We start from the raw sequence: 15,499 nt of genomic DNA on the forward strand, positions 1-15,499 counted from the left end.
TCATATGAAATAAGTGCCGAAAATTTACATGATGTTTTATTGTATTAACCGGTAATGACGTCTTTATGGAGAATGCTATATGCTGATCATGGCCCCCACATCCCACAGCAGGTCCCCTAGGCTGGGATCTTTTGCGGGACCCCCCGACTACACTTTCAAGGGGTCCCTTTATGATGAATTTATAGCGTGAAAAAGCAAAAAAATGGTGAAAATCGTCCTGGGCCCCAGGGCTGGAGCCTTGTGGGGGCCATGATGCTGATTGGCAAGATATATGTTAAATGAAAAATTTGTAGTAGCTCACAGCGAAGCCCCTAGGGGCCACGACGCACACTTCGAAAACCACTGCCACAAGGAGACGTGTCTGGTCTTTGAGGTTTAGGATGATCGTTGCTCCTCTAGGTTAGAGCCCTGTCTGCCTTTACCTTGTGGAGGTCATACATTTAAAATAAGAAGGCCTTAAAACTGTTCAGAAATCATCAACGAATAAGGCAAATATACTTAAAATCATGTTTTTCGCACGGACGCGGAATATGCAAAGCATGACGCTATATAGGAAGCCAAGATATACATTCAATCATCAAAGTTATAACTTTGAGAAAAGTATTCTAGAACTTTGAAGTGTGCTAGGATATAAAAAGGTAATATTTAACATAGAGACTGTAATAAACATCACATTTAACATAGACTATAAACAGGTTCTGTTTTAAATAGTTAAAGGTAAGTTTATACGCATTTTCAAGCCAATAACAATTTATTACAGTTAATTATAGTTAATTTATTATTGTAAAAGAAAGATAATCATTCTATTAACATCGACGAACTTGAAACTAGTCTTGAAATAAAAATATCACAAACAAAACGTTAAATCATGTAAAAAAAAAACTTGATTTATTTTTTTTTTTCACTGGAATTTGAGTTCTGTTGCACGTAAATCCATCCTCTACGAGAGAGAAATCGCGATACATAATAGTTTATAATATATACATACATGATACAGTATTTCACAACCCCCCCTTTTACATCTCATTGCTCAACAACGCAATAAGTAAATATTGTGTGTTTCTTCTTCCTCTTCTCTTTTCTCTCCCAAGGACGATTTTGAAAGACGATGACAACATAATAATGATAATTAATGGCGGCTTCTGGATTCAGAGGAGGAAAGCGCTTCGAATTGTTATTGGAAAGAAAGAGAAAAGAAATCTCGTTTTTTTTTTTGTTTGTTTGTTCCGAGCTTTCACTTTTGATGGACGTGAAGTAATTTCACGAGCGATTGCAAAATGAAATGTCGCGGTTATTTTTTGGAGTCTTCTTTTTTGGCATCGATGCCGGTCCCCTGGTATCCGGCCAGTTGTTTCTCCAAGTACTTGAGTGATTCGTTCATGAAGTTCTGTACAGCAGTCAATGCGGCCACTATCGCCGGACTCCCGAAGCCGTGCGTGATGAGTGAGAAATGGGTGAGGTGGCGCTGGATACTTGGTTCTAGTATCACTTGCGGCCGAGAATTGCACAAGGGTGATCTGTCTTGGTTCAGAAGATCGATAAACTCTTTCATGATTTGCCTGCAACGAAATGTATATTTATTGTACATGCGATTTCTCTCTCGGAAATGAATTAAAACATCTGTACTGAAAGTTTAGAATTTTTTAGTCTCGTTTGTAGTGCCATCTATGGAGAATTGGTGGCACTACTATAAACCACACATACATCTCTACCATATTCCCTTGCGGAACTTCTAACGAATTGGTATACGTGTACTAATTTCGGTCATGTAAACATAATACAGTCCATGCCGCTTAATACGATCACATCGGGGCTCAAAGTTCCTGATAACAACAACCGAATGATAACTATATCCGAAAAAGGTCCCGTTTTTAAGTTCGGTGACCATACGTTCAGTTTGGTCGAACGGAACGTATGATAAACGGATTTTAGTAAAAAGGGGCAACTTTTTTCCTTTCCTACATAATTGGTTGCAAAATGTTCGATCGTTTCTATTTTTTTTTTTTATTCTGTTCTAAAACGGGACCGCTTTTTTTCCCCTTTAAGCTAAAATTCTGCATTTTTGTCATTCTCAGCCATTGTGAAGCATTAGAAGGGAACTGTGCAATGTTTTTTTACAAAAATTACGATATTTTTTTAATGTACACAATACACGTTACATAGATACCTTGGGAAGGTATCTCGGGAAAATAAATTTGGAACTGGTCAACTGAAAGCAACTGATCAAGAACTGAAGGGAAGGGTAGTTTTTTCGTCATACATTTGCCTTCACTACAGGAAGGCCATTGTAAACGTAGCTCCACACGTATATGGATCACAGCGAATGCCATGATGGACTGATTGCGATATTAAGTACGGAAATGTTTGTCAACAAGGGCTTATTTTACTACCAAATGTTTGTCGATATTTGGGGGGGGGGAGAACATCTTCTAGCCCCCTACAGTTTTGCAGCCTGATAATGGGATAATGATAACTTACGGGAGAAAAATTAAGCTTGGTTAAACCTTAGCTTTAGAATGCACAAAAAAAAACTGTTGACTGGAAAAAAAAATTGTTAACATTATTCAACGTCCCGATAACTGTAAACATTTTTTTCCCCATGTTACGATATTGGTCCGCTCCGTTTATTGCAAAAGTGATAGCACTTCCCGAAAGATAACAATATCCGTGAATCTAATAAGCGGCGTCAATTGTACCTAAAAAAACTGACACTCTCAGATACATAAAGCAACTTAAATAGACGTTCCAGTTGAATGTCGTGAAAATTCAGAAAGATATCGGTGATACAGTGAGCTGTAATTTAAGTTACTTGTTGAAAGTAGCTGGATGATAAAAGAGATTCTCCACTCTCGTCTTATCTCTCTCTCATCCATCCTCTTGCAGCAAGTAACTGAAATTACTTCTCACTGTATCCTGGTGAAATTCAAATGAATTTTTTTAAAAAGTTGCTCTATATATCTGGTAATCAAATTATGAAAAAATAAAATTAATATTTCCTGCTCATGCGTAATTAAAAACAATTTTCCTGAAAATTGCTCATATCTCATAGAATACTGAATTGCCACATTTTAAATTTTCTTTACAGTGTTTTGATGTCAAATATTTGTAAGTATCGTAAAGATTTGCTGAAAAACTCGGCGTGGTGTAAACAAAAAAAATGCGATGAAAATTGGAATTTTTTATAAGAAACATTCATATCACCGTGAATATACGTGATATTTTCACGAAAACGCACAAATTATTCTGTGAGAGTTGCATCATTTGCAACTTTTTTATAATATAAGAAATTTGAATCTGGTTAACTGAAGGAAAAATGATCAAGAACAAGTGTATTTTTTTCGTCGCACATTTACCTTCACTATAGAAAAGCCAAAGGCAATAGTGAGTGCTAATTGTTGACGAGTGCGCTACCTATGAAAGCAGATAGAATATTTCCTCCTTGGAACGTATATATATGCTGAATAGTTCCGTGCGACGGCAGGGTCGTCTTAAGAGCATCATGGGTCCCCGGGCCAAGTGGTTTTTCTGAGGCCCTACCTGGTAAATTCTAGAAAATTTCAACCAAATCTCATTTTTGTGAGGCCCCTCTTCTCTTGAGGCCCCCGGGCCGTGCCCGGGTGGGCCCATGCGTTAAGACGGCACTGTGCGACGGTTGACGGCAACGTTCCGCTAACAGCTCGCAAATTACATGAAAGCCACCAGAAAGCAGATGGCCACCAGTGTGCGTAGAGAAAGATGTCCTCTCCATTGTTAATCCATCTCGTCCTAAAGCATACGAGTGACCGCGGTTCGAGTCCCCGTGAGGGCAGAGATGAATTTCCCCCTCCCCCACTTTCCTAAACATCAACATCTCTCTCACACAGCCAGTTCTCCGTATATATTGTACAGTAAAATCTCTCTTTTGCGGACGACGACGGGACAAAAAGAAATCAATCGTCCGTAGAAGAGTGTTGAGGGGGTGACCGTTAATCAGGGGATTTGAAATGCATACTTTTATCATATAAGGAAAAATAATTATTTGGCTGGAAAAGAGGAGTGATCGTATCTGATGGGGTGTCCGTTAAGAGGACGTCTTTCTCTACATTTAAGTTTTTTGTATACATGTCCGCAATTACATAACAGTGTAATGCAGTACGCCAAGTCTCATTCGTTTAATCAGACGTCTGGCTACGACAGCATTTGCCGTCGCGGCCATACGTAATGGTGGTGCCTACGACGGCATATGCCGTCATGCGGATTTTTCAGTCTTTATCGCATGGATATGACGGAAAAATTCGTCGTACAGTTGCTGCTGCCACCTTTATACTAAACAAACTAAATTCATGGTGAGTTTCAATTCTGCTCTAACTTGAACTCTCATGCGTTACTATTTAATAACTTCAAGTTGAGTTCTCGGCCATATCTCTCTGAGCCCTTCTCTGCTCCTTTTCTAAAAAGGGCACCGCAGATAAAAGAGCAGCCTCAAATTTTCTGATATGGCCTTTACCGGTTCCGGTTTTAAATAATCTCCCACATACAGCGATTCAATATAATGTGGTAACAGATACCATAACTTTCGTCCCGGAGCAGCCACCAAACTCTGGGAATTTCCACAGAATAATGTTTCTCTTCATTTTCACATGACCCACAATTCATGTTAAACCACTTGGTGTTAGAGCAATGGGCAAAATTTGCCTAGGCTTTTCCCTTATGGGTAAAGCATATGCCCCATCATTTGGGACACCAAATGATGATGATGATGATGCCACCTGCACACAAGCATTCTTCTACTATATTATCTCGTCACTACATTGAGTTGAACAATTATATTTCAAGGTCTAGGGTGATTTTTACTACTTATTATCTTCGTCATGCTTTGCAAGGCTGCATCCTCAAAAATGTGTGTGTGTGTGTTCATATATATATATATATATATATATACATATTCTATCTTATAATTAGTAACATACGAGGAAAAAATATCAGATTTACATGTCATTTCATAAATTTGAATACATCATTTTTAACATGAATTACTGAGAAATATTTTCTTGCATTCATTTTGAACTTGAACAACCTATACTGTCATTGCATTTGATTAATAAAGAATTCAACATTTCTATTTAAAAAACTAATTAGTTTTACTAATCAACTTTTGTTATTATTATTTTTATGATTTTAAATATACAGCGAAGAACATTCGTTTTAATGCTTTTATAAAGAATTCAATCAAAAAAATATACAGGGTGTTTCAAAAAGAATCATCCGTCTTTAAAAAAAAAATCATAACTATCCAGCTTTTAATCCGTTTTGATCGAGTAATGTATAGGTAGAAAGAGGGAAATATCGAGTTTCACGCAGTGGCCGACAGGTAGCGCTAACGCTCTCCCCTCAGTCGACACTTCAGTATTTGTCAATATGGTGACTGCACAACAGAAATCGTTTTGTGTTCTAAGCTTCGCGAAGTGCGAGTAAGCAACAACTGTTCATCGTGCTTTCCGTCGACAATACCCTGGTGTTGAACTTCCTACCGCTCAGAGCTTTAGGCGATGGTATAAACAATTCCGAGACACGGGTTGCTGTGTAAAGGGAAATACGCTTGCCGTCCCCGCATGTCAGACGAAAATGTGGAGTGCCTCCGACAGAGTTTCACATGTAGTACACAGAAATGCACTCGCAGTGGGTGCAAGCAGGCTCGCAAAAGTTTGGGATGAATTTGACTAGCGTATAGACACATGCCGTGCATCCCAAGGTGGACATATTGAGCACCTTTAATTTGGTTTGTAAAAAAAACTTTATGATTAGCCATGTAATATAAAGTTAATCTTAAGTGTCTATGTGTATTCAATATTTTTCGTAATATACGCATTTCAAGTCGGGTGATTCTTTCTGAAACACCCTGTGTTTTATTGGTTTCAAATTTCTAAAAAAAAAGGAAAAAGCATGAGCATCTTCATAGCGTGTAGCACGCGGAAAAAATTAATTGCTCAGATGACTGGTTTTGGAACTGTTAGGCGGTCAAAATAAAGAGAGTGGCCACTCAGTCAGTGGCACTCAATATCTAATGCCTTCGATAATAGATAGAACAGGATAATTAAAATTGAGCCCAGAACTTTTCGTACAGACGATGCACAAACATTGAAAATTTCAATTCATTTGTTGATTTCTAACTTCTGATTCCGATAATGGATGGCAGCATCTCTTGAATATACAACATGCATAACTAACAATATATGCATAATTAGATATACTACAGTTAACACTGTTCGGGTTAAAATGGAATTAAATGCTGAGCTGAGAGAGGCATGGGGGGGGGGGCTCTTCTATACGTATTATTATCGAGTGTAGATAATAATATGAAACACAAGATAGTTCAAATGACTTATCAAGATGATTAACAATCATCCAAATCAGGATATAGATAGATAGAGGGAACAGCTCAAAACCACGGACTGATGCATTACTTCCGTTATCTCAAAAGAGGCAGAGTTGTGTCGGAAAAGTTAGCAAAGATTTACAGCGGTGGCTCCCCTTGCCCCGTGCTCGCAAGTATCGAATCACTCGCGTCGTTCTCCCCCATGAAGTGAGCAATCAACTCGATGTTTGTATAAGACATTTGACTGAAATGGACAACTGAACCAAATGACTAGGGAGAAAAATTGCACTTTCGCCCAGTGTCACATAAGGGCCGGAGACCGCAGCCTAGGATTTCGAAAGAAGTGGTATAGAAAAGACTTGTGGGCAAGAAAGAAGAAGCTGACATGTTGAAGTGGGAGAGATTTGAGTATGGTCTAAATACATAATGTATATAAAATATATATACATACAACGCCTGCACTGCGACGGGAAACGAAGAAACAAAGCCTCCGTCCACAGTGCTGGGCATTCACATTTGAATTACTCATATACATTATTTTAAATCAGGACATACACGTGGTTGAACTGTTAAATAATAACGGTTTCAGCAAAGTTGATTCAACTGTAGACCGACCTACCGCGATGATGAAAAGAGCTAAATCCACACTTCAGGAGCGCTGAAGGCAAGATAAAATAAAAATGTGGAACCTAACACACAAAGCGGTGAAAGAGCCGATGTATCGATGAAAATAGAATTTTCTAGACCGATATCTACAATTACTACTTTTTTTTCAATCTGAATGTATCTAAAAATAGCACTACTATGATGTTGTGAAAGGGCGATAACAAAAAAAAAGCACGTTGCTTGGTATCGTGATAAGTGGAACATCAAGTTCTCAGCGATTTATCCTTAATAAGATAGATAATATATTATGTGTTTGTATGCGCTTTTATCAAAGAGTAAACAGAAAACCACCCAAGAGGAGTTCTCCTAATAATCTTTCAAATGACGGCAATTCGGCACATTTTATTGATAAAGCCTTTTTTTTTTCATCCATTCATATAATCACGATTTTTTTTTTTCCCTAAGCGTGCTATAAAAACACAGTAGAGAGACTCCAAAATTCAGACTTCGTGAGACTGGTCTGGATTTACAGGATTTATCTCGTACTAGACGCTATTTCGGAATTTTCGAATGTCTGGATTTTGTCTCATCTAATAAATCAGCTCCACTGAATTATTTTGAAATACAAGTAGTATATATATATATTTTCTTGATTTTAGATCACCAAAGCTCCAACTGGATTTCTGATAAAATTTATTTTGTATAACAAAAAAATGGGTCTTCAACCTTTTTCTAGTCGCAAGCACTGCCTGTACCCGTCATCAAAACAAAGAAGATAAGAAAAAGAGCAGCTTTTCTCTCGGCAAGTTTGACATGAATGCATGAAATCAAGATTGTTTTAATTTATTAATATTTATTTATGATTTAATTTTACGAAGTGTTTAATTGATGTGTGAGTGACCAAGGTGTTTAGTGATCAAGTGCTCACGAGCACGAAATCGGACACGAGCATCGAGCAGCCTAGGTGCTCGATCAGAGCCTCCTAGAGATAGAAGGCCTCCGCACTCAGCTTGTGACGTCAGTAAGCAGTCCATTTTCCCTCAGAATATTCAGGGGAAAAAAATTCCCTGCTCGTGCCAGTATCATCGTTGTGAGGAAAAGAAATGATCCGGTTCACAATTGGCGATTTCTATGCCCCACATCCAATCACTACGCGGTATTTGTGAGCCAATAAGGAAGATTCTACGCCAAAATAAGAAGAAACGAAATATGATGCTGTGTTTCAAAATGTGGCAAACTTGCTAGGTAGTCTGAATGACGTTTATGGCAAACAGTGCAGAGGCCTTCTATCTCTAGGAGGTAATGGCTCGATACGCTCTGGTAGCGTATTGCGTCTCTGATGACTAACCATATGTTATCGGGTTATCTGATGCGCACATTTTTGTTTGTATTTCTATCTCTGAAATGTTTGGAAATTGTGGAATGTGAATGGGATGCACGTATGTGTACTATTTTATTTTGCATATATGTATAATTATCTCTGATACGTTTAGAAATTGTGGAATGTGTATGGGATACACATATGTACTATTTTATTTTGCTTGTTATTTTACTGTGCTTGTATGTATAACTATTTCTGAAATGTTTGGAAATTGTGGAATGCGTATAGGATGAACATATATATATTACTAGTTACGATTAACATCATCGCTTCACCTTGGATTGTTTTGGGTCACATAATATCTCAATTTATTTTGAAATGAAAAATTATTTCCTCATTTGAAATTTATACATGGGAATGATATCTTTAAAAAAATAAATAGTTAAAATGAATAAGAAATATAGATATTTTGTTTATTCCACAAAGGTACGGCTCGGACAGGACCTTCAAATTACGGACTGTCTTCACTCAACACGAACGTCTGGTAACCATAAATTGCAAGGAAAGGCTACGGCAAAACAAAATTGTTCAAAAACCACTGGATTGGTTTCACGTCCTTTGAAATTTCATCATCATCAGCGAGAAAAGTTGTCGGTCATACAGATATTTTATTCGCAGAATATTCTGGAAGCTTGCATTCACATACTGTATGCTCGTACTTGAGCAATACTTATATATAAAAAAAACCCAATAAAATATAGGAAATTGCTGATGAAAACTGAATAACTGTAAATTTTCGGTCAAAGTGAGCTTCAAAATTACCGAAATTTTGAAGGAAAGAAATCAATAAGTGGCAGAAAAATATCTGGATTTCAGTTTCCACTGATCAACACCATAGTTTATCCCCTACGTGTGTCTCACACAAAGTTTTCGTGGATGTCTCAATCGAAGCAACCATAATTATCTCAGATCAAGATCAAGATCTTAAATATATCGATAAACGTAAGTATTTTGTAAAATTGCGCTGTTCTGGTAACTCTAATGACCTTTTTATCCATTGTGGCTCTCATTGAAAATAAACGTATCAGTTACAGAAATCTTGGTAGAAATACGTCATCCCCAGCAGCAGCTGCTGCTGCTATTTGATGTCAATAAACATGATCTAGTCATTTTTTTTCCCAGCAGATTTTACTTATCATTCGTGAGTATGAAGCAACGATCACTCACATATCAAAGATAGATAACATTTTAAGCATTTTATTACCGGTTCAATCGCCAACCAACGGTGATTAATATTTTTGAATTAAATTATATATATTTTCATGGTCCTCTCCATTGTTAATCCATCTCGTCCTCCAGCATACGAGTGACCGCGGTTCGAGTCCCCGTGAGGGTAGAGATGAATTTCTCCCTCCCCCACTTTCCTAAACATCAACATCTCTTTCACACAGCCAGTTTTACGTATATATTGTACAGTAAAATCTCTCTTTTGCGGACGACGACGGGACAAAAAGAAATCAATCGTCCGTAAAAGAGAGTTGGGGGGTGACCGTTAATCAGGGGATTTGAAATGCATACTTTTATCATACAAGGAAAAATAATTATTTGGCTGGAAAAGAGGAGTGATCGTATCTGAGGGGGGTGTCCGTTAAGAGGACGTCTTTCTCTACATTTAAGTTTGATCTTTTCATCGGTTTATCTTTTCTTCAGCGTTTATTTGATACATAGAATATATTGAACTGAATAGATAGTTTCGCATCATTGTTTTTCATTTGAAATACAATCAACCTTCTGTTTACGAACTTAATTTATTCCCGAAGCCCGTTCGTAAATCGAATTGTTCGTGAACCGAAACAGTTTTTCCGATAGGGATCTATGTATTAATTCATTCCTAGGAATTCAAAGATTTCTAGTGTCAATTTTCCCAACACTTCTTTACGTTCAAGTGCATAACGTGAAACCAATTCAGATCATCATACTGACACTGCAAACACTTTACTCTGGTAAGAAACAATCCCAACCTTACGAGATAACGGGCTTATATACTATACCAGGGCAGAACCGGACCCATGTCTATTTTCATCAATTTCCTCTATTAATCTAAGTGCTGTAAGGCACTTGCTGCCAAGCCTTATCGATAAGCAATATGAGCAATGCAGGAAATCGAAATGAATGTTTCTAGAAGTAAATAAGAGTCGGTTCTGTGTCAGAAATTATCATAAAACATTTCGGAAAAATTTCTCTGATGCATACCTTCTCAAAGTTTGAAATGACAAGCTGGATTCAACGGCTGGATAGGAGGAGTCGTATTTGGAGAAAACAACTTGGAAAAAAAAAATCGCTACGTATAACTCGTAGACTTCTCAAATATTTTATTGCTCCTTCGGATTTAGTCTAATTTTTCGGGCTTGCGTGTTCGTAAACCCGGACAAAATTCGTAAATCGAATTTTTCATTGTTCGTAAACCGAATTGTACGCAAACCGAGGGTTCACTTTTTTTTAAATGTAGAAATGACGAGGCTTTGCCTATGTACTTACTTAGTCGCTAATAGCAGCTCTTTTCTCCTATACAGTTCGGAAGGGTCGCTGTGATTCCGGCACAGGTACTCGCCGACCTGACGGGATGGAAATTCTGTTTCACATACGTATCCGAAATCCCTTGCCAAATGGATCGCTTCACCTGAACATAGAAAATTGATATTAACGTATTTCAAAAATTAAAAAAAAAAACCATCAAACATGGTTATAAGTAGAATTATTATTTTATCATTGGTCAAAGGGTTATGATTAAGTTCCAAATTGAGCAGTGCAAAATGTCTTAGGCTGGTATTACACTATAAAACTTTGATAAAAATTCTTTTATAAAACTTGAAAAATGTAACCAATAAACACATCTGTTACGTTCGAGCGAACTTAACTGATCTGCCTATTGGTTGCATTTTTAAAGTTTTATAAAAGAATTTTTATCAAAGTTTTATAGTGTAATACCAGCCTTAGAGCTTTTCGGTTGATACAATGGATTTTTTTTTACAAATCAAAGAAAAAGTTATATGCGGTTACGAAAAAAAATTAGTAATAAAGCTTTTCATTGAAAAGAAATTTTTACACATATTTCAATGCACTCAAACTATAACGAAGCTGGGCTATTACTGCGACTTAACCGAACATGCACCTCGTACACATTCCTCTACGGAATTTCTAACGAATCGGCACATACCGGAATGTGTGTTCTGAGTGTATGCTTGGCCCTAACGTATTTATGTTGTCGAGTTGCGTTTGGTTCGTGTTCATGCTGCTACCCGGCTTCCATTTTATGAAGTAAAGATGGAAATAGTTGCATTTTCATGTTACGTCATTATCGTGTTGTAGACCTGCCTGTTCTCTGTTGAGAGACTTTTTCAAACGGGAGAGCGGCTCGCGTGCATTCGTGCCTCGAAGCTGGAAAACCGCAGAAAACCAACTTCAGGCGGCCACCACTGTGCCGTCAACGGGGTTCGAACCTGGGTCCTCAGGACAAAAGCCGATGCATACACAACCGCACAGCGGCAATGAAGCTGCAGTGGAAGATATCTCGGCAACGGGATAAGTCCGGTGGCAGAGAGTCCTGGTAGTTCATTCATTGTACTCAAACAATATTGAACGTAACTTCCACCATCCAGTAGAAACACTGAACCTGAAGAACTAGGTGCACTCAGGTTCCCGTCATTTATGCCAGTGCTTCCCGAACTTTTGCGACTCACGGCTGCCTTTCTCTACTCATAGTTCATCCGCGGCTCCCATGAATAGTCCAGAAATTTTGCATCCATAAAAGAACCACTTCAAAGTACTGCGAAAAGAAACACATGCCAATATTGTCAGCAAGTCACGGTAACAAAAGTCGGCGACGCCCCCCAGGAACCACAACGCACACTTTGAGATCCACTAACTTGGATGATTTCGAGCCATTGGACCAAATTGTTCGAAAACGCAATACGTATAAACTCATCCAGTCATCAATACAATCGAATTGCTTCATTAAAACTTTTTACAATGTTGTCAATTACACATTTATCAAACAGTTTCCCTGTTTCTTCACGTAGATTGCTCATGGTAGCCAATATTTACAGTCAAGCTCTGTTATAACGATAACGACGATTCCGTGAATTTTTGTAAGTTGTTTTCTAGACCTTTTTTGACGGAAAATGTATAATCAGATGCAATCTGATTATACTGTTATTTCATGGTGATGACTGTTCTTTCATAGTAAAAAACCGGAAAATGGGACATTTTTGCAACAGAAGTCGGAAAGGGGAAAATTACTGGAGAATACAGTAGTGTGTCCCTGCCGTATACGGGTTATGCTAAATAGGAGCGCCAAACTTCTTAAAAATCCTTTCTTCCATCGGTAGATATCAAAAACTGCCTACAACCACGTTAAAAAAATGTGTCGTTATATCTGAGTGGATAGCATTCTCATTGACATTATAAACAAGGTTCATTACCATTATTGTTTATGGGGATTAGCCCAGACCACCAATTACTGACTTACAAGCGTGTTGTTGCAACCGAGATAGTTATAGCCGAGTTTGTGACTGTACTTATATATTTGTACTACAAACACACATTTTTCATACGTATTATGGGAAGGAAAAATGAACTGGGAAATTTAGTTTACATTTATAGTGTGGCATTTACATTTTCGTAGAAAATTTTAGGCTTCGAATGAGCATTCGGTTGAACTATTTTATTCACCGAAACTGTTTCCATGTACAAGTTTTACTTTTGAAAACCATATGGGACGAACCCCCCACCCTCCGAACAATTATTCTCTTATTCACTATCCACTTATGGAGGTTCAATTGTATCATGCTCTTTACTTCAAACACGAAAGCTGTGATTTTTTTCTATAGTGAGAACACAGATACACATCATAAATGTAATATCCACAACCCACTATAATTATTTTATTACACGTATAATACATTTTTTATACATGCGAGGACCCAGAATGATTTTTCATCACTAAAATTTTATCGATTATGATTTATAATCATAATTCTTTCCCACGAAGACTATCTGTTACCCGCGGCTTCGCTCGAGTGGATTTGGTAATCTTGGTAATCTAAAAATTACTTGGCGATGATTCGCCCATACGGTATTTGAACCCATCATAATCCACTTGGGGGTTGAATTTTCAGAAACCTCGTCTTAGTGGCTGTCTATATCATGAGATATAATACTGACCAAATTTCATATTCATACACCGCTTCAGCGGTGTCAGCTCGGCACCATAATTGTCCCATATAACCTTTGAACTGCCTTATGACCCCCCCCCCGTCCCTAGGAAGTTGAAATTTGAAAAGTCCTTCCTTAGTGAGTCTTCACATCATATAATAAAACTACTGATCATATTTGTAGTTTCAGTGATTTCGATTCGGCGTGATTTCTCTATGTAACCTTTGGAACTTCCTTATGGGCCCCCACTCAGGAGGTTGAATTTCTAAAAAAAAAACCCTCCTTAGTGAGCCTTTACATCATAAATTGAAACTACTGACCAAATTTCATATTTATAGCTTTAGCGGTTTTGACTTGGCGATAATGAATCAGTCAGGACGTGTTATTTTATATGTACGTATAGAGAGAGAGAGAGATCACTAGATTTTTCGGGAATCATCATAACCAAGCCGTATATCATACACGTATTATACACTTTTTCTGTAGATTTTAATTCAATAATTTTCCTCTCATCAGAAAAAAAAAATTCTAGATAATGCTGAAATTTGAAAAAAATAAAAATAAACTATCGAAAAAGAAATTTTAAAATGCTCACCCTCTACTAGAGAAGTTAGTAATGTCACATTGGCAGCCTTCCGTCGACCAGCGGGAAGATTTAAACCAATTTTTTCTAGTTTCTCTCGTAAAGAACGACCACCATTTTTTGACTTTGCCCTGCAATGAAAAAAAAAAGCGCGAGTTTTTGAAATAACAGAAAAGCACTGAATATATGTACGTATCAAATAGGTAACACTAGATCTATTCCAGTATTCAAAGCGGTGTTAGATTTATATAAAATAGAACTGCGTTTACGCAAACCCAAACTTTATCTGATACATGTTTCGCTTTGATTAAAGTCGAATCCCGTTGTAAGGAACTCCAAGTGACTAAAGAAATCACTTCGTTATAACGAAATTTCGTTACAAAGGGATTCCAGGTTTTTGTATTGCTCCTATGTAAACTTATTTGGGGGATTAGAAAAGTTTTCGTTAAAACGAGATTTTTTTTTGCTATAATGGTATTCGTTGTAACGGGATTCGATTGTATTACGATGTTCACGTTGAATTTTTGAAAAATTAAATGTGTGGAAAAGAGTTGAGATTTCAACTAAATCGATAAAAACAAGGGGGGGGGGATGGGGTATGACATCGACGACACGGCTGCAAATTTTACCACTTTACGATCAAGACCATAATATTGTGTCCGAACGCCAGTGGAGTAAATTCAAACAAGTCTCTGTTTTCTTTCCTCTCTCCTCACCACCACGAAACTGTGTTGCAACCCAATGAAAAAAAATTCGTTCTGTTTACCTCCGCGATAAGGAGGTAAAAAGCTTGTACTATAGCTTCTATTCTAAGGTTAAATAGGTTCTACTATGTACATAAGAAGGGAAAGAAAACAGGTTGGTGAGGGTGAAAAGAGAAATATACTTCATACCAGAGAGTGAGAGTATAGTAATATTTTCCCCTTTTCCACTTGTTTTTAATCACTTTTCTACTTTTTTCCCCTGCCTTTTTCTAACTTGCCATTACGTTAGAACAAGGTTATTATATTTATCCCGATTCATCAAACAAAGATCATCCGAATTTCTTGCCAATCGCTTGTAAGCGTAGCGGTTAAGTGAATATATTTTTTACGTCTCGTTACGCGGTGCAAAACGACCATTCTAGCAACTGAACCTGAAATATGTGTATTCACATAAATGGGAGAGATGTAGGCTTTAATCTTCATTGTGATTTTCAGAGATATAGCGTAAAATGATATCGTTATGGTAAGTACAGTCGGTCTAGTGACAAATACTGCAGAAAATATTCCCAATTACAAAATGCAATTGAATTTGCTTAAAAGAGATCTATCCGTAGACACCCAAATGGTTAGTTTCCCGGAGCCACTTTCACATGTTTCGTACATTTTTGATTTAAGAGCGTATTTGAGCTGTGTTACAATTTCTCGACTGTTTGGAA

General features: G+C 37.4%; 1 protein-coding gene across 4 annotated transcripts in view; it reads right to left on the reverse strand.

The window, feature by feature from the left end:
- Positions 1-867: 867 nt before the first annotated feature.
- TfAP-2 (transcription factor AP-2) overlaps positions 868-15,499 on the reverse strand; it is a 133,333-nt gene continuing 118,701 nt past the window's right edge. For 3 of the 4 annotated variants that reach the window (XM_089231412.1, XM_089231410.1, XM_089231409.1), the window contains exons 6-8: positions 14,092-14,210; positions 10,821-10,962; positions 1,262-1,559 (exon numbers count right to left, since the gene is read on the reverse strand). In XM_089231412.1, coding sequence (XP_089087538.1) covers positions 1,292-1,559; positions 10,821-10,962; positions 14,092-14,210 — 529 coding nt within the window. In that variant the 3' untranslated portion in view covers positions 1,262-1,291. Of the gene's footprint in view, positions 1,560-10,820; positions 10,963-14,091; positions 14,211-15,499 lie in introns of all 4 variants that reach the window. The other variant, XM_089231413.1, reaches the window with a different exon arrangement.

Source organism: Pholcus phalangioides, unplaced genomic scaffold, assembly GCF_987345545.1.
Source record: "Pholcus phalangioides strain wild (caught in Gottingen) unplaced genomic scaffold, Ppha-v1.0 ptg000004l_1, whole genome shotgun sequence".
In the NCBI taxonomy this organism is placed as follows: Eukaryota; Metazoa; Arthropoda; class Arachnida; order Araneae; family Pholcidae; genus Pholcus; species Pholcus phalangioides.